The sequence below is a fragment of the Macaca fascicularis genome, chromosome 10 (assembly GCF_037993035.2).
Source record: "Macaca fascicularis isolate 582-1 chromosome 10, T2T-MFA8v1.1".
NCBI classification, from domain to species: Eukaryota; Metazoa; Chordata; class Mammalia; order Primates; family Cercopithecidae; genus Macaca; species Macaca fascicularis.
Genome location: NC_088384.1, coordinates 51,246,416 through 51,267,804, shown reverse-complemented (window position 1 = coordinate 51,267,804; position 21,389 = coordinate 51,246,416). Strand labels below are relative to the sequence as shown.

The following is a 21,389-nucleotide window of genomic DNA, read 5'->3' as shown; positions in this document are numbered from 1 at the left end:
TTGCTCATAGGCAACTGCTTTTAAATACTTATTTGTCCCAAGAGTCTCTCCTCTGGGCCCTTGATGGTCTGTTGCATGTCTCTACCCATAATATCTTGCCCCAGGCATCTGCTTTTCAGTCTGTCTGCATCTTTGCCAAGCATGATCCAGTGCTTTTCCTCCCTAAGGTGTGAGATCCTCAAAACAGAGAGAGCAGTCCCTCAGGCAGCCTCCAACAGCTTAGAACCTTGTAAGAAAGGTCTACTCTGCTTTCTCGGATTTGAGGGAAGGAAGTGGAAACTGGGATGCTGCTTTAGAAGCTCTGTTGTATTCTGCACCTGTAATTTTTTGCCCCAGGGATCTATAGGCAAGTTCACCATGAGATTTTTCCGTTAGGCAGCACTTGGACAGGATAGAACACTGGGAATAAGGAGTATTGGGTTGCAAATATGACTGTCTCCTGTTTTGTTTTTGTTGTTGTTGTTGTTGTTGTTGTTGTTGTTTTCCTGAGACTGTGTCTTGCTCTGTTGCCCAGGCTGGAGTGACAAAGCTCATTGCAGCCTCAACCTCTTGGGCTCAAGCCAGGAGTAGCTAGGACTACAGGCACGTGCCACCACACATGGCTAATATTTATATTTTTTGTAGAGACAAGCCTTTGCCATGTTGCCCAGGCTGGTCTTGAACTCCTGGGATCAAGCGATCCACATGCATCAGCCTCCCAAAGTGCTGGGATTACAGGAAAGCCACTGTGCCCAGCCAACTGCCTCCTGTTTCTAATGTGGCTTTTTCTTGATTGGGCAGTTTCTTGAATACTGGGGACTTTTGAGTATTTTCAAATGAAGTTTGTTCCTATAAGATTATTTTAGGCAATTTTTTGGTAAGCATAGAATTAGCAATATGATTAATGCTTTTTCTGTAAACTAGTATTATGAAAAATCTCAAATGGGTAGCAAAATTGGGAGAATGGTAATATGAATCCCCATGTTGCCTTCATCCAGATTCGATAAATTTTAAAACCATAGATAGTTTTGTTAGATTTATCCCTTCCCCCTGTTTATGTGCCAAAGTATTTTAAACAAATCCAGATGTCTTGTTATTTTACCCATATATATTTGGTCTCTGAGAGGATTTTTAATCAATGTTGAGGTGTAACTTGGGTACCATAAGAAGCACTGCTTTTAACTGTATACTTTAATGAGTTTTGACACAGGTCACTTATCACCTCAATCAAGATACAGAACATTTCAACAGAGTTCTCATGTGCCCTTATATGTAATTACTCTAGAGGAAAATAGTCAAGAATTCTCACCAAAATATGGACAAGTAGCATCCAGCAATGCATGAAAAGGATGATATATTCTAGCCAAATGGAGTTTGTGCCTAAAAAACCAACGATAGGGTGAACATAGAGTAAGCTACCTGTGGAGATATTTAACTTTTTTTTTTTTTTTTTTTTTTTGAGACGGAGTCTTGCTCTGTCCCCAGGCTGGAGTGCGGTGGCGTGATCTCCGCTCACTGCAAGCTCCGCCTCGTGGGTTCACACCATTCTCCTGCCCCAGACTCCCGAGTAGCTGGGTCTACAGGCACCTGCCACCATGCCCTGCTAATTTTTTTTTTTTTTCTTTGAGACTGAGTCTCTGTCGCCCAGGCTGGAGTGCAGTGGCACAATCTCTGCTGACTGCAAGCTCCGCCTCCCAGGTTCACACCATTCTCCTGCCTTAGCCTCCTGAGTAGCTGGGACTACAGGCGCCCTCCACCACTCCCGGCTATTTTTTTTTTTTTTTTTTTGAGACAGAGTCTCGCTCTGTCACCCAGGCTGGAGTGCAGTGGCGCGATCTCCGCTCACTGCAAGCTCCGCCTGCTCCTGGGTTCACGCCGTTCTCCTGCCTCAGTCTCCCTAAAAGCTGGGACTACAGGTGCCTGCCACCACGCCCAGCTAATTTTTTTGTATTTTTAGTAGAGAGGGGGTTTCACCGTGTTAGCCAGGATGGTCAGGATGGTGACCTCATGATCCACCCGCCTCCGCCTCCCAAAGTTCTAGGATTATAGGCGTGAGCCACCGACCGCACTGAGCCCGGCGGAGATATTTTACCTTTTATCTGTGGTTCTCAGCTCAGGAAGGAAAGGAAAGGCAGCTTCTTGCATGAATCAGCTTTCAGCTTAATATTTTTCTTTTGGCAGAGTGGTTTGAGTTCCCACGTTTTTATTTTCCTTTCACTGCTTTCAGGGAGCAAAAGAGAAAAACCTACACGAGTATCTTAATGCAGAAAAATATTTGATAACATTTCACACCTATTCAGGGTAAAAATTCTCAGCAGATGAGGAATAGAAAGAATTTCCCTTAATAAAACAAAGGTTATGTGTGACAGCCTGGCTGCAATCATCATATTTAATGGTGAAGTGTGTTCACACTAAGATCAGGAACAAGCATTAATGTTGATTCTCATCACTCTTTAGCATTATCTTAGAATATCAAGGTAATTTGTTAAGGTATTAAAAAGGAATAAAAGGCATAAACGTTGAAATAGAACAAGAAAAACTTTTTATTCACAGATGTGAGTGTGTACATGGAAGAATCTGTAGTTAAACAACTAGATACTAGTAACACACAGTTTAGGAACTTGAGAAAATAAGGTCAGTATTTTTAAAGAGCACTTGTATTTCTGTAACCTAGCAGCAAACAGTTAAAAAATGAAATACATATTTATACTACCACCAAAAACAAAATGTTTAAACTTCTAAGACTGAATGTAGGAGAATATCTTTGTGACTTTGGAATAGGTAAAGATAGCACAGATGAGACATGCAAGGATGTAAACTATTTAAGTGTACAGAAACAACAAAAATAAATGTTATAAATCGCCTTTCAACTGCCATCAGAAGAAGAAATTTCACTGCTTTTCTTCTCTAACTGCGTGTAAACCAAAAAGTATCAGAATCAAGTACCAATTTAGATGTTTTTATTATTATTATTATACTTTAAGTTCTAGTGTACATGTGCATAATGTGCAGTTTTGTTACATATGTATACTGGTGCCATGTTGGTGTGCTGTACCCATCAACTCGTCATTTACATCAGGTATAACTCCCAATGCAATCCCTCCCCCCTCCCCATAATAGGCCCCTGTGTGTGATGTTCCCCTTCCCGAGTCCAAGTGATCTCATTGTTCAGTTCCCACCTATGAGTGAGAACATGCGGTGTTTGCTTTTCTGTTCTTGCAATAGTTTGCTGAGAATAATGGTTTCCAGCTGCATCCATGTCCCTACAAAGGACATGAACTCATCCTTTTTTATGGCTGCATAGTATTCCATGGTGTATATGTGCCACATTTTCTTCATCCAGTCTGTCACTGATGGACATTTGGGTTGATTCCAAGTCTTTGCTATTGTGAATAGTGCCACAATGAACATACGTGTGCATGTGTCTTTATAGCAGCATGATTTATAATCCTTTGGGTATATACCCAGTAATGAGATGGCTGGGTCATATGGTACTTCTAGTTCTAGAACCTTGAGGAATCACCATACTGTTTTCCATAATGGTTGAACTAGTTTACAATCCCACCAACAGTGTAAAAGTGTTCCTATTTCTCCACATCCTCTCCAGCACCTGTTGTTTCCTGACTTTTTAATGATTGCCATTCTAACTGGTGTGAGATGGTATCTCATTGTGGTTTTCATTTGCATTTCTCTGATGACCAGTGATGATGAGCATTTTTTCATGTGTCTGTTGGCTGTATGAATGTCTTCTTTTGAGAAATGTCTGTTCATATCCCTTGCCCACTTTTTGATGGGGTTGTTTGGTTTTTTCTTGTAAATTTGTTTGAGTTCTTTGTAGGTTCTGGATATTAGCCCTTTGACAGATGAGTAGATTACAAAAATGTTCTCCCATTCTGTAGGTTGCCTGTTCACTCTGATGGTAGCTTATTTTGCTGTGCAGAAGCTCTTTAGTTTAATATAGATCCCATTTGTCAATTTTGGCTTTTGTTGCCGTTGCTTTTGGTGTTTTAGACATGAAGTCCTTGCCCATGCCTATGTCCTGAATGGTACTACGTAGGTTTTCTTCTAGGGTTTTTATGGTATTAGGTCTAACATTTAAGTCTCTAATCCATTTTGAATTAATTTCGTATAAGGAGTAAGGAAAGGATCCAGTTTCAGCTTTCTACTTATGGCTAGCCAATTTTCCCAGCACTGTTTATTAAATAGGGAATCCTTTCCCCATTTCTTGTTTTTCTCGGGTTTGTCAAAGATCAGAGGGCTGTAGATGTGTGGTATTATTTCTGAGGACTCTGTTGTGTTCAATTGGTCTATATCTCTGTTTTGGTACCAGTACCACGCTGTTTTGGTTACTGTAGACTTGTAGTATAGTTTGAAGTCAGGTAGCGTGATGCCTCCAGCTTTGTTCTTTTGACTTAGGATTGTCTTGGCAATGTGGGCTCTTTTTTGGTTCCATATGAACTTTAAAGCAGTTTTTTCCAATTCTGTGAAGAAAGTCATTGGTAGCTTAATGGGGATGGCATTGAATCTATAAATTACCTTGGGCAGTATGGCCATTTTCACAATATTGATTCTTCCTATCCATGAGCATGGTATGTTCTTCCATTTGTTTGTGTTCTCTTTTATTTCACTGAGCAGTGGTTTGTAGTTCTTGAAGAGGTCCTTTACATCCCTTTTAAGTTGGATTCCTAGGTATTTTATTCTCTTCGAAGCAATTGTGAATGGAAGTTCATTCATGATTTGACTCTCTGTTTGTCTGTTACTGGTATATAAGAATGCTTGTGATTTTTTTTTTTTTTTTTTTTGAGACGGAGTCTCACGCTGTTGCCCAGGCTGGAGTGCAGTGGCGCGATCTCGGCTCACTGCAAGCTCCGCCTCCCGGGTTCCCGCCATTCTCCTGCCTCAGCCTCCTGAGTAGCTGGGACTACAGGCGCCCGCCACCGCGCCCGGCTAATTTTTTGTATTTTTAGTAGAGACGGGGTTTCACTGTGGTCTCGATCTCCTGACCTTGTGATCCGCCCGCCTCGGCCTCCCAAAGTGCTGGGATTACAGGCTTGAGCCACCGCGCCCGGCCAAGAATGCTTGTGATTTTTGCACATTGATTTTGTATCCTGAGACTTTGCTGAAGTTGCTTATCAGCTTAAGGAGATTTTGGGCTGAGACGATGGGGTTTTCTAAATATACAATCATGTCATCTACAAACAGGGATAATTTGACTTCTTCTTTTCCTAACTGAATACCCTTGATTTCTTTCTCTTGCCTGATTGCCCTAGCCAGAACTTCCAACACTATGTTGAATAGGAGTGGTGAGAGAGGGCATCCCTGTCTTGTGCCAGTTTTCAAAGGGAATGCTTCCAGTTTTTGCCCATTCAGTATGATATTGGCTGTGGGTTTGTCATAAATAGCTCTTATTATTTTGAGATACATTCCATCAATACCGAATTTATTGAGAGTTTTTAGCATGAGGGGATGTTGAATTTTGTCAAAGGCCTTTTCTACATCTATTGAGATAATCATGTGGTTTTTTTCTTTGGTTCTGTTTATATGTTGGATTACATGTATTGATTTGCATATGTTGAACCAGCCTTGCATCTTAGGGATGAAGCCCACTTGATTATGGTGGATAAGCTTTTTGATGTGCTAATAGATGTTTATTTTGCCAAGGTTGAGCACATGCCCCAGAGAGAGGTCAGTGGCTTTCCCCAAAGATGAGTTTGAGAGCTTCATTGTTTAAAAGGGAAAAGTAGGCTGGAGGGGAAAGAGGGAGGGTATGGTAATCCACCTGTGGCAAGAGAAAAGGAGCAGGTAGGAGAATAATCAGTTATGTATTCATCTCACACTCAGTAAATCAGCACTTTATGTAAGATAAGGTGTGCATAGAGCAGCTACTATGGAGATACTTAACCTTTTATCTGTAGCTATTTCCTTTGGAACAAAAGAAAAGGCAGCTTCTTACATGCTTTCCTTTTGGCATAGTGGACTGGGGTCCCTAGTTTTATTTTCCTTTCATAACACCGTAGTATTTGTTCACTTCTTCTGTCTCAAAGTTGCTGGCCAGTGGATGTATGCTGTGTTCATCATAATCACCACGATAGCATCTTTGTTCCTTCACATTTCCTTCTTTTCACCCTTGTATGTCTGTTTTTACTTTGAATTTTTTTTTTTATCAAAACATTCACTTAAAAAGTATAGTGAGTACTCTAATGAAATCATTGTACTCACCACTTTAATTTACAATTAATTCTTTTCCTGTATTTCTACTGGAATTATTTTCCAAAAATTCAGAGAAAATAGTACAATGAACCCAGTACACATTATTCAGTTCTAAAAATTATCAAGTGTGGCCAATAATGCTCAATTGACTTTTGAGGGTGAGAAGGGGTGTTTAAGCACATCCAGACATCATTTTCACTCATGAATGTTCTGAAAGTTTGTATACAAGGAAGGGCTCATGCTTTTAAAACCCAAAATATTTTTATAACAACAAAATCAATGTTTGATAATCTAATATCCAATTAGTGTTCAGATTTCACTGGCTGCTAAAACTCCTCACGTATTCTTTGTCGCAATCAGGATCCAAATTGCATTGGATCACTCACTGCCTTAGATTGACCACATGTCTGAGGACTTTTATTCTTGAAGGCTCACACTCCCCATGCTATTAATTTGTTACAGGCTTTGGTGTTGTACAGTACTTAATAACTGCCAATGCCATCTGCCTGTGGCCTTCTTAAGTTTGTCTGCCCCTGTGATTATCCTGACTTTAAACCCAGGTAGACGGAGGCTAGAAGAGGCAGACAGCTTTTGTGTGTTCTGTCCAATGCAAAGAACACCTGCAACTCTGAGCCCTAACCTTAAACTCAAGACCTCATCTGCAGGTGTTGCACATCCTTTTAGCCCCTCAGTGATGTAAGCAACAAACCTCACCCAGCTCCTGGGACACAGGGTCTTCACTCCCAGATGAGCTTGTCCTGGATTTGCAGGGAGCCTGGCTCCCTAGACCTTTTGGCCAGACCCCCACAGGGGGATTGTGCAGATGTGCTCTCCCCAGATCCCCAGTTGGTATTGGAATCAGGCCTGTGTCACATGTGGGGAGGGCAGCTGCACCCAGCCACCCTTTGACTTCTCTCCTCCCACAGATCAGCCATCTGCAAGCTTCCCTTCTCCATGGAGAGCAGGAAGACAGTCATGGGACCCCAGGGAGCCAGGAGACAGGTGAGACTTCCCAGAACTGTCCTTCTTGCTGTCACAGGATAGGCTCATTTCCTTCACTGGCCCTAGCAGTCACATTGTTAGCACAGGACCAAGGCCAGCACCGCTCCTGGGGAGTGATCTGTCTTTCCTGGCGTCCTCCAGCAAGTGACTGGCCTGTGGGTGTCACTTATCAAGTAGTGATCTGTGTACAACACCCAGGGAGCATTTACAGCCAAAGACAGGAATCTCCACACTCAGGTGTCCAGTGATGATGTTGGGTTGGTGTCAATGAAAGGTAGGGCAGAGAGGGAGGTCACAAAGGCCTCCAGTGGGAGGGGCTCCCTGGGCAGTTGCGAGAGATGTGGCAAGTACAGGAGATGGGGAAGAGGCAGAAGTGTGCTCAATCTCAGGCCGCCACTGGGCAGACTGCTCAACTGCAGGGACGAAGGGTTTTAGCAGTCAACGTTCTCACAGACGGCTGGTGGATGAATCCAGGTCCTAGGAGAAGCAGATCCCAAGATGCAATGAGATGGGCTGGGCTCATGTTAGAGGAAAGGCCTGCAAGAGAGAAAAGGGGATGACTGGAGCCTCATCAGACTCCAGTGAGGAGAGGGGGATAAAATTGCGTGGAAGTATCGGAGACCAAGTACAGCCTTGGGAGGCTCAGCCAGGCCAGCAGGTCTTCAAGCCATAGTGGGCCATCAGAGGAGCGCCTGGATCGGAAGGGGCTTGCCTTGATGTCCTTAAAATGCATGGCCACTGCCTGGAACAGCTGCGAGAAGCATGGCCTAGATGTGGGTGCAGGAGTGGACTGTGGTCCTTTAGGCTCCCAACTCAGAAGTCTGCCAGGTGCTGGCTTGGGGTGGCCACAGCTGATTTTCTGTGTGTTCTAGTGGAGGTGCAGAGTCACACAGGGCACCTGAATATCTCTGGTTTGGCAGACAGCATGTTGGATGGTTAGATGGGCTTTCAGCATTACCAAACTGGGAGATTGCACCTACAGCCCTGGATCGGCCACGTCTCTGAGGAGCAGTCACTGCCCTGTGCCGAGCCTGCATTGTCAGTTGGCCACAGATGCCCAAGCTCACCAGGGTCCTCACGGTTTGACAGTGTAGGATTGCCACCTCCCATAGCTCTGCCACTTCCTGCAGACTCCTCACAGCGTGGCCTAAACTGCTGAGATAGCTCCCACCTACCTCCCTCATTGGCCCCTGTCATCTGATTATTCCTAAAGACTGCTGGCTACCTCTGACCCTCCTGAGGACAGAGGCCTGGATGCCAGCCTGAGGAGCCCAACTTGGTCTTTAAGCTGTCTGGGGTTTTCTTGGTTTTTCTTTTGGGTTTTTTGGGGGGATGGTGGTCAGGGTCTCACTGTTGCCCAGGCTAAGTGCAGTGGCACAATAATAGCTCACTGCAGCCTTGACCTCCCAGGCTCAAACAGTGCTCACACCTCAGCCTCCCAACTAGCTGGGACTACAGGCACTTGCCACCATGCTCAACTAATTTTTTATTTTTGTGTATGTGGAGTTGGGGTCTCGCTATTTTGCCCAGGTTGGTCTCAAACTCCTGGATGCAAGCAATCCTGCATCAGCCTCCCAAAGTGCTAGGATTATAGGCATGAGCCAGCATGCCCAGCCTGCCTGGATTTTGAGGATCTTTACAGTAGGTGTGACATGATAGATCAGTGCTGGGGGAAATAGGGATTGACAGTTAAGGGTCAAAGGAGAGGCTTTCTGACTCATGAGTCTAGTAGTCTGATGAGCTTCACGAATTGATTATTTATTTATGAGACAGAGTCTTGCTCTGTCGCCTAGGCTGGAGTGGTGTGGCACAATCTCAGCTCACTGTAACCTCCTCCCAGGTTCAAGCGATTCTCCTGCCTCAGCCTCCCAAGCACCTGAGATTACAGCCATGCACCACCACACCTGGCTAATTTTTATATTTTTAGTAGAGACAGGGTTTCACCGTGTTGGCCAGGCTGGTCTCAAACTCCTGGCCTCAAGTCATCCGCCCGCCTCAGCCTCTCAGAGTGCTGGGATTACAGGCACAAGCCACCGTGCCTGGCCACAAATGGAATTTAAATTCATCAGGCACCTACAGAGATGCCAAACTGGTCACGTGCGTAGTTGCAGAACAGATGTACTGTGAGAAGGGCTCTTTCAAAAGTGCTCCATCCACTAATTCAGATGTGCTCAGACTGCCCTATACAGCACTGGATTTTTGGTAGAAATCAGATCTAACCTGGATCTGAATTCTGGGATCCTGCAGTGGAGATTTACATTTTCCAGCGCAGGTCCCAAATGATCGGTTGTCATTTTATCAGAAGATCCATGAGAGCTGTGTCTTGCTCATTTAGAAATTCATGGAGTATCTAACTCAGAACATGGCTCAGGGTACCGTAAAACTTTAGTAATGTGTTATTTACTGTTCATATGTTTGTAGGAAACACTGTTACTTAATTTTTTGAGTTTCCCTCTTCTCCCTGCCTAGGTTTAAAGCTCCATGCAGTTGAAACTCTCTGTGCTTCTAGGAAGCCCCATTAAGACTACCTAGCACCATAAATACTGGGGCCAGGCAGAGACGGAGGTCTTGGAACTCCAGGCACAGGTGGCAGAACCTGGAATCCTCCAACTGCCTGAGTGCAACACTGTCCCTGGTGAGCATGCCTGGGTTTTGTGTTACAGGCTTTCTTGGCATTTGGGGATGTCACTGTGGATTTCACCCAGAAGGATTGGAGGCTGCTGAATCCTGCTCAGAGAGCCCTGTACAGGGAGGTGACACTGGAGAACTACAGCCACCTGGTCTCACTAGGTAAGCGTGGCTTCCCTCGAGCCTAACATTTGACCTGTGGCGCCTCTGATGTTGCCATAGGGTTAGGTTCAGAGACAAGAATGTTGTTTTCTCTATTCCCCTGAGGAAGGTCTACCTTTGGTAAAGTTTCATACTGACTGCCACTGGGCACCTGCAGGCCTCTTTCCCCACCCTGCGGCTCCCCCTGGGGGTTTGTACTCTGAGCATGGTAGACAGGGTCCTCCTGAGCCTTCCCCCTCTGAGTCTCCCTCCCTTCCTGCCCTGGGTGGCTCCAGCAAATGGCCCCTGGAGCCTACAACCAGGAGTCACCTTATGGTTTTTTTCCCTGTGAGCAGGAATTCTCCATCCTAAACCAGAACTCATCAGGTGGCTAGGGCAAGGGGAAGCGCCCTGGGGAGAAGAGAGAAGATGCCGGCCAGGCCCCCGTGCAGGTGAGGGGATAGACAGGGCAGACAGAGCACAAGGCACTCAGCCTTTCAGGAGGGAGGAGGCTTCTCTGAGGCCAGGGGACCTGGAAGCTGTTCTGGCCTCCTTGGCTGCTCTTCAGACCACCTGGCCCTGCCTGCCTTTCAGTCCTTGCTGAGTGAGGGGTTCTCTTGGGGCCCCTGGACTCCTTCTCCCAGGAAGCCTCCTTTCCCCCTACTTGCTAGGCTTCTTTCTCCCACTCAGTCTCCTCATTTGTGACTTTCCTCGTGACTGCCCGACTGCAAGCCTAAGTCTGTCGCCCCTTCCTGATACTGTCAGGGTATTCCTATGTTAGCTTCTTTTTGTTTTGTTTTGTTTTTTATTTATTTTTCCGTATAAGTAAATATAAATTTTTTGACATAATTTGGATCTCATTCTTCTATATACTGATTTTCTTTTTTTTTTTAATTTAAGTTCTGGGATACATGTGCACAACATGCAGGTTTCTTACATAGGTATACATGTGCCATATTGGTTTGCTACACCCATCAACTCATCATTTACATTAGGTATTTCTCCTAATGCTATCCCTCCCCCTGCCCCCCAACCCCCAACATTCCCCAGTGTATAATGTTCCCATCCCTGTGTCCATGTGTTCTCATGGTTCAACTCCTACTTATGAGTGGGAACATACAGTGTTTGATTTTTCACTTCTTATGTGACTCTGCTGAGAAAGATGGTTTCCAGTTTCATCCATGTTCCTGCAAAGGACATGAACTCATCCTTTTTTATAGCCACATAGTATTCCATGGTATATATGTGCCACATTTTCTTTATCTGGTCTATCATTGATAGGCATTTGGGTTAGTTCCAAGACTTTGCTATTGTGAACAGTGCTGCAATAAACATACATGTGCCTGTGTCTTTATACTAGAATGATTTATAATCCTTTGGGTATATACCCAGTAACGGGATTGCTGGGTCAAATGATATTTCTAGTTCTAGATCCTTGAGGAATCGCCACACTGTCTTCCACAATGGTTGAACTAATTTACACTCCCGCTGACAGTGTAAAAGCGTTCCTATTTCTCCACATCCTCTCCATCACCTGTTGTTTCCTGACTTTTTAATGATTGCCATTCTAGCTGGCATGAGATGGTATCTCATTATGGTTTTGATTTGCATTTCTCTAATGACCAGTGATGATGAGCATATTTTCTAAGTTTGTTGGCTGCATAAATGTCTTCTTTTGAGAAGTGTCTGTTCATATCCATTGCCCATTTTTTGATGGGGTTTTTTTTTTTTTTGTAAATTTGTTTAAGTTCTATTTTAGCTTCTTAAAACCTCTGTCCATTATTCTTCTTCAATTCCCATAGCTTTTTTCCTTGTCTTTTAATGTTTTAAGCAGTACTACTGTTGCCAGAGGTCACTTCACCTTCCTCCTTCCCCCATTTCCCCCAGAAGTACTGCCTGAGTGGGGCTGTGGTCTAGAATTGTGCACTCTCTTAAGTCCCCTTAGTCACTGCAGTGGTTCATCAGGACTCATGATGATGATGATGATGATCAGGACTCATGATGATGATGATGATCAGGACTCGATGATGATGATGATCAGGACTCATGATGATGATGATGATGATGATGATCAGACTCATGATGATGATGATGATGCTCAGGACTCATGATGATGATGATCAGGACTCATGATGATGATGATGATCAGGACTCATGATGATGATGATCAGGACTCGATGATGATGATGATGATGATCAGGACTCATGATGATTATGATGATGATGATCAGGACTCAATGATGATGATGAGGACTCATGATGATGATGATCAGGACTCATGATGATGATGATGATGATCAGGACTCGATGATGATGATGATCAGGACTCGATGATGAGGACTCAAGATGATGAGTATGATGATCAGGACACATTATGATGATGATCAGGAATCATGATGATGATGATGATCAGGACTCATGATGATGATGATGATGATGATCAGGACTCGATGATGATGATGATGATGATCAGGACTCACGATGATGATGATCAGGACTCGATGATGATCAGGACTAATGATGATGGGGATGATGATCAGGACTGATGATGATGATGATGATCAGGACTCATGATGATGATATGATCAGGACTCATGATGATGATGATCAGGACTCAATGATGATGATGAGGACTCATGATGATGATGATGATCAGGACTCATGATGATGATGATCAGGACTCGATGATGATGATGATCAGGACTCATGATGATGATGAGGACTCAAGATGATGATGATGATGATCAGGACACATGATGATGATGATCAGGAATCATGATGATGATGATGAGGACTCATGATGATGATGATGATGATCAGGACTCGATGATGATGATGATCAGGACTCATGATGATGATGATGATCAGGACTCATGATGATGATGATTAACACTGATGATGATGATGATCAGGACTCATGATGATGATGATGATGATCAGGACTCATGATGATGATGATCAGGACTCATGATGATGATGATCAGGACTCATGATGTTGATGATGATCAGGACTGATGATGATGATGATCAGGACTCAATGATGATGATGATGATTAGGACTCGATGATGATGATTATCAGGACTCATGAGTCCTGATCATGAGGATGATGATGATTATCAGTACTGATGATGATGATGATGATCAGGACTCGATGATGATGATGATGATGATGATCAGGACTCATGATGATGATGATGATGATGATCAGGACTCATGATGTTGATCAGGACTCATGATGTTGATGATGATCAGGACTGATGATGATGATGATCAGGACTCAATGATGATGATGATGATTAGGACTCATGATGATGATGATGATTATCAGGACTCATGAGTCCTGATCATGAGGATGATGATGATTATCAGTACTGATGATGATGATGATGATCAGGACTCGATGATGATGATGATGATGATCAGGACTCATGATGATGATGATGATGATGATCAGGACTCGATGATGATCAGGACTCATGATGATGAGAAGCAGGACTCGATGATGATGATGATCATGACTCATGATGATGATGATGAGGACTCGATGATGATGATGATGATCAGGACTCATGATGATGATGATCAACACATGATGATGATGATGATGATGATGATCAGGACTCATGATGATGATGATCAACACATGATGATGATGATGATGATGATCAGGACTCATGATGATGATGATAAGCAGGACTCGATGATGATTTTGATCAGGACTCATGATGATGATGATGAGGATGATCAGGACTCATGATGATGATGATGATGATGATCAGGACTCATGATGATGTTGATGATCAGGACTCATGATGATCAGGACTCATGATGATGATGAGGACTCGATGATGATCAGGACTCATGATGATGATGATGATGATCAGGACTTATGATGATGATGATGATCAGGACTCATGATGATGATGATGATGATCAGGACTCATGATGATGATGGTGATGATCAGGACTCGATGATGATGATGATCAGGACTCATGATGATGATCAGGACCCACGATGATGATGATGAGGAGGAGGAGGAGGACTCATGATGATGATGATTATCAGGACTCATGAGGATGATGATGATCAGGACTCGATGATGATGATGATGATGATCAGGACTCATGATGATGATGATGATCAGGACTCATGATGATGATGATGATGATCAGGACTCATGATGTTGATGATGATGATCAGGACTGATGATGATGATGATCAGGTCTCATGATGATGATGATGATGATTAGGACTCATGATGATGATGATGATTATCAGGACTCATGAGTCCTGATCATGAGGATGATGATTATCAGTACTGATGATGATGATGATGATGATGATGATGATGATCATGACTCATGATGATGATGATGAGGACTCGATGATGATGATGATCAGGACTCATGATGATGATGATGATCAGCACTCGATGATCAGGACTCATGATGATGATGATGATCAGGACTGATGATGAGGACTCATGATGATGATGATGATCAGGACTCATGATGATGATTAACATTGATGATGATGATGATCAGGACTCATGATGATGATGATCAGGACTCATGATGATGATGATGATCAGGACTCGAAGATGATGATCAGGACTCATGATGATGAAGATGATGATGATGACCAGTACTCCATGATGATCAGGACTCATGATGATGATGATGATGATAATGATCAGGACTCATGATGATGATGATGAGGACTCATGATGATGATGATCAGGACTCGATGATGATCAGGACTCATGATGATGATGATCAAGACTCATGATGATGATGATGATGATCAGGACTCATGATGATGATGATCAGGACTCATGATGATGATGATGATCACGACTCAATGATGATGATCAGGACTCATGATGATGATGATGATCAGGACTCATGATGATGATGCAGATGATGATCAGGACTCGATGATGAAGATGATGATCAGGACTCATGATGATGATGATGATGCTCAGGACTCATTATGATGATGATGATGATTAGGACTCATGATGATGATGATCAGGACTCAATGATGATGATCAGGACTCATGATGATGAGGATGATGATGATCAGGACTGATGATGATGATGATCAGGACTCGATGATGATGATCAGGACTCATGATGATGATGATCAGGACTCATGATGATGATCAGGACTCGATGATGATCAGGACTCATGATGATGATGATCAGGAATCATGATGATGATGATGATGATGATGATCAGGACTCATGATGATGATGATGATCAGGACTCGATGATGGTGATGATGGTCAGGACTCGATGATGATGATGATGCTCAGGACTCATTATGATGATGATGATGATCAGGACTCATGATGATGATGATGATCAGGACTCGATGATGATCAGGACTCATGATGATGATGAGGACTCAAGATGATGAGGATGATGATCAGGACACATGATGATGATGATCAGGCATCATGATGATGATGATGATCAGGAATCATGATGATGATGATGATGATCAGGACTCATGATGATGATGATGATCAGGACTCGATGATGGTGATGATGGTCAGGACTCGATGATGATGATGATGCTCAGGACTCATTATGATGATGATGATGATCAGGACTCATGATGATGATGATGATCAGGACTCATGATGATGATGATCAGGACTCATGATGATGATGAGGACTCAAGATGATGAGGATGATGATCAGGACACATGATGATGATGATCAGGCATCATGATGATGATGATGATCAGGACTCATGATGATGATGATGATGATCAGGACTCATGATAATGATGATGATGATAATCAGGACTAATGATGATGATGATGATCAGGACTTATTATGATGATGAGGACTCAAGATGATGAGGATGATGATCAGGATACATGATGATGATGATCAGGAATCATGATGATGATGATGATGATGATCAGGACTCATGATGATGATGATGATCAGGACTCATGATGATGATGATGATCAGGACTCATGAAGATGATGATGATCAGGACTCGTGATGATGATGATGATGATCAAGACTGATGATGATGATGCTCAGGACTCTTGATGATGATGATGATCAGGACTTATGATGATGATGATGATCAGGACTCATGATGATCATGATGATCAGGACTCATGATGATGATCACGACCCACGATGATGATGATGATGATGAGGAGGAGGACTCATGATGATGATGATGATTATCAGGACTCATGATGATGATGATCAGGACTCGATGATGATGATGATGATGATCAGGACTCATGATGATGATGATGATCAGGACTCATGATGATGATGATGATCAGGACTCATGAAGATGATGATGATGATCAGGACTCATGATGTTGATGATGATGATCAGGACTGATAATGATGATGATCAAGACTCATGATGATGATGATGATTAGGACTCATGATGATGATGATGATTATCAGGACTCATGAGTCCTGATCATGAGGATGATGATGATTATCAGTACTGATGATGATGATGATGATGATGATCAGGACTTATGATAATGATGATGATGATGATCAGGACTCATGATGATGATGATGATGATCAGGACTCGATGATGATGATGATCAGGACTCAATGATGATGATGAGGACTCATGATGATGATGATGATCAGGACTCATGATGATTATGATGATCAGGACTCGATGATGATCAGGACTCATAATGATGATGATCAGGACTCATGATGATGATGATGAGGCCTCAAGATGATGAGGATGATGATCAGGACTCGATGATGATGATCAGGAATCATGATGATGATGATGATGATCAGGACTCATGATGATGATGATGATGATCAGGACTCATGATGATGATGATGATGATGATCAGGACTCGATGATGATGATGATCAGGACTCGATGATGATGAGGACTCAAGATGATGAGTATGATGATCAGGACACATGATGATGATCAGGAATCATGATGATGATGATGATCAGGACTCATGATGATGATGATGATGATCAGGACTCGATGATGATGATGATGATGATCAGGACTCACGATGATGATGATGATCAGGACTCGATGATGATCAGGACTAATGATGATGGGGATGATGATCAGGACTGATGATGATGATGATCAGGACTCATGATGATGATGATGATGATGATGATCAGGACTCATGATGATGATGATGATGATATGATCAGGAGTCATGATGATGATGATCAGGACTCGATGATGATGAGGACTCATGATGATGATGATCAGGACTCATGATGATGATGATGATCAGGACTCGATGATGATGATGATGATCAGAACTCATGATGATGATGATCAGGACTCATGATGATGATGAGGACTCAAGATGATGATGATGATGATCAGGACACATGATGATGATGATCAGGAATCATGATGATGATCAGGACTCATGATGATGATGATGATGATCAGGACTCGATGATGATGATCAGGACTCGATGATGATGATGATGATCAGGACTCATGATGATGATTAACACTGATGATGATGATGATCAGGACTCATGATGATCAGGACTCATGATGATGATGATGATCAGGACTCATGTTGATGATGATGATCAGGACTGATGATGATGATGATCAGGATTCAATGATGATGATGATGATTAGGACTCATGATGATGATGATGATTATCAGGACTCATGAGTCCTGATCATGAGGATGATGATGATTATCAGTACTGATGATGATGATGATGATCAGGACTCATGATGATGATGATGATGATGATGATGATGATCAGGACTCGATGATGATGATGATGATCAGGACTCATGATGATGATGATGATCAGGACTCGATGATGATCAGGACTCATGATGATGATGAGAAGCAGGACTCGATGATGATGATGATCATGACTCATGATGATGATGATGATGATGAGGACTCGATGATGATGATGATGATCAGGATTCATGATGATGATCAACACATGATGATGATGATGATGATGATCAGGACTCATGATGATGATAAGCAGGACTCGATGATGATTTTGATCAGGACTCATGATGATGATGATGAGGATGATCAGGACTCATGATGATGATGATGATGATCAGGACTCATGATGATGTTGATGATCAGGACTCATGATGATGATCAGGACTCATGATAATGATGGTGATGAGGACTCGATGATGATGATGATCAGGACTCATGATGATGATGATGATGATCAGGACTTATGATGATGATGATGATCAGGACTCATGATGATGATGATGATGATCAGGACTCATGATGATGATGGTGATGATCAGGACTCGATGATGATGATGATCAGGACTCATGATGATGATCAGGACCCACGATGATGATGATGATGATGAGGAGGAGGAGGACTCATGATGATGATGATTATCAGGACTCATGAGGATGATGATGATCAGGACTCGATGATGATGATGATGATGATCAGGACTCATGATGATGATGATGATCAGGACTCATGATGATGATGATGATGATCAGGACTCATGATGTTGATGATGATGATCAGGACTCATGATGATGATGATGATCAGGACTGATGATGATGAGGACTCATGATGATGATGATGATGATGATCAGGACTCATGATGATGATTAACATTGATGATGATGATGATCAGGACTCATGATGATGATGATCAGGACTCATGATGATGAAGATGATGATGATGACCAGTACTCCATGATGATCAGGACTCGATGATGATGATGATAATGATCAGGACTCATGATGATGATGATGAGGACTCATGATGATGATGATCAGGACTCGATGATCAGGACTCATGATGATGATGATGATCAAGACTCATGATGATGATGATGATCATCATCAGGACTCATGATGATGATGATGATCACGACTCGATGATGATGATCAGGACTCATGATGATGATTATCAGGACTCATGATGATGATGCAGATGATGATCAGGACTCATGATGATGATGAAGATGATGATCAGGACTCATGATGATGATGATGATGATCAGGACTCATGATGATGATGGTGATTAGGACTCATGATGATGATGATCAGGACTCAATGATGATGATCAGGACTCATGATGATGAGGATGATGATGATCAGGACTGATGATGATGATGATCAGGACTCATGATGATGATGATCAGAACTCATGATGTTGATGATGATCAGGACTCATGATGATGATGATGATGATGATCAGGACTCATGATGATGATGATGATCAGGACTCATGACGATGATGATGATGATCAGGACTCATGATGTTGATGATGATGATCAGGACTGATGATGATGATGATCAGGTCTCATGATGATGATGATGATTAGGACTCATGATGATGATGATGATTATCAGGACTCATGAGTCCTGATCACGAGGATGATGATTATCAGTACTGATGATGATGATGATGATGATGATCAGGACTGATGATGATGATGATGATGATGATGATCAGGACTCATGATGATGAGGATGATGATCAGGATTCAATGATGATGATGATCAGGACTCATGATGATGATGATAAGCAGGACTCGATGATGATGATGATCATGACTCATGATGATGATGAGGACTCGATGATGATGATGATCAGGACTCATGATGATGATGATGATCAGCACTCGATGATGATGATCAGGACTCATGATGATGATGATGATCAGGACTGATGATGATGAGGACTCATGATGATGATGATGATGATCAGGACTCATGATGATGATTAACGATGATGATGATGATCAGGACTCATGATGATGATGATCAGGACTCATGATGATGATGATGATCAGGACTGATGATGATGAGGACTCATGATGATGATGATGATCAGGACTCATGATGATGATTAACGATGATGATGATGATCAGGACTCATGATGATGATGATCAGGACTCATGATGATGATGATGATCAGGACTCGAAGATGATGATCAGGACTCATGATGATGAAGATGATGATGATGACCAGTACTCCATGATGATCAGGACTCATGATGATGATGATGATGATAATGATCAGGACTCATGATGATGATGATGAGGACTCATGATGATGATGATCAGGACTCGATGATGATCAGGACTCATGATGATGATGATGATCATCAGGACTCATGATGATGATGATGATCAGGACTCATGATGATGATGATGATCACGACTCGATGATGATGATCAGGACTCATGATGATGATGATTATCAGGACTCATGATGATGATGCAGATGATGATCAGGACTCATGATGATGATGAAGATGATGATCAGGACTCATGATGATGATGATGATGATCAGGACTCATGATGATGATGGTGATTAGGACTCATGATGATGATGATCAGGACTCAATGATGATGATCAGGACTCATGATGATGAGGATGATGATGATCAGGACTGATGATGATGATGATCAGGACTCGATGATGATGATCAGGACTCATGATGATGATGATCAGAACTCATGATGTTGATGATGATCAGGACTCATGATGATGATGATGATGATGATGATCAGGACTCATGATGATGATGACGATCAGGACTCGATGATGATGATGCTCAGGACTCATGATGATGATGACGATCAGGACTCGATGATGATGATGCTCAGGACTCATGATGATGATGATCAGGACTCATGATGATGATGATCAGGACTGATGATGATGATGATCAGGACTCATGATGATGATGATGATCAGGACTCATGATGATGATGATGATGATCAGCACTCATGATGATGATGATCAGGACTCGATGATGATGATGATCAGGACTCATGATGATGATCAGGACTCATGATGATGATGATGAGGACTCATGATGATGATGATGATGATCAGGACTCATGATGATGATGATGATGATGATGATCAGGACTCATGATGATGATGATGATCAGGACTCATGATGATGATGATGATGATGATCAGGACTCATGATGATGATGATGATCAGGACTCATGATGATGATGATGATGATCCGGACTCATGATGATGATGATGATGATCAGGACTCATGATGATCATGATAATGATGATCATCAGGACTCGATGATGATGATGATGATGATTCTTGCCTCGACGACGATGATGATGATGATTCTTGCCTCTAGGGTGGACTTGTTCTCTCTTGGAGCAGTTTTAGTTCACAGTTAGGCCCTGTTTTCCTCTCTTCTCTTTTCATTCTAGTTTACTGGCTTCCCTCACTCCTCACAGTGAGACCACAGGAGACTGCTAAAAAGTGATGTTAAGTTTTCTGCTTATGACAATGATAAATTTAGTTCTCTCTGTCTTGTTTTGTGTCAGTTTCAGGGTCATCTGTTTCTATTGACCTTTATATCCTATTTAGTGAATGTGTGGACAGATGTAGCCTTACTTAGC

The 21,389-nt window shown here is 42.5% G+C and overlaps 1 protein-coding gene across 1 annotated transcript in view; it reads left to right on the top strand.

Annotated features, from left to right (window-relative positions):
- Positions 1 to 21,389, top strand: part of LOC135965520 (uncharacterized) — a 34,128-nt gene that overhangs the window by 6,118 nt on the left and 6,621 nt on the right. Inside the window, 3 exon segments of the mRNA XM_074003211.1 lie at positions 7,116 to 7,191; positions 9,855 to 9,981; positions 10,317 to 10,412. Coding sequence (XP_073859312.1) covers positions 7,144 to 7,191; positions 9,855 to 9,981; positions 10,317 to 10,412 — 271 coding nt within the window. The 5' untranslated portion in view covers positions 7,116 to 7,143.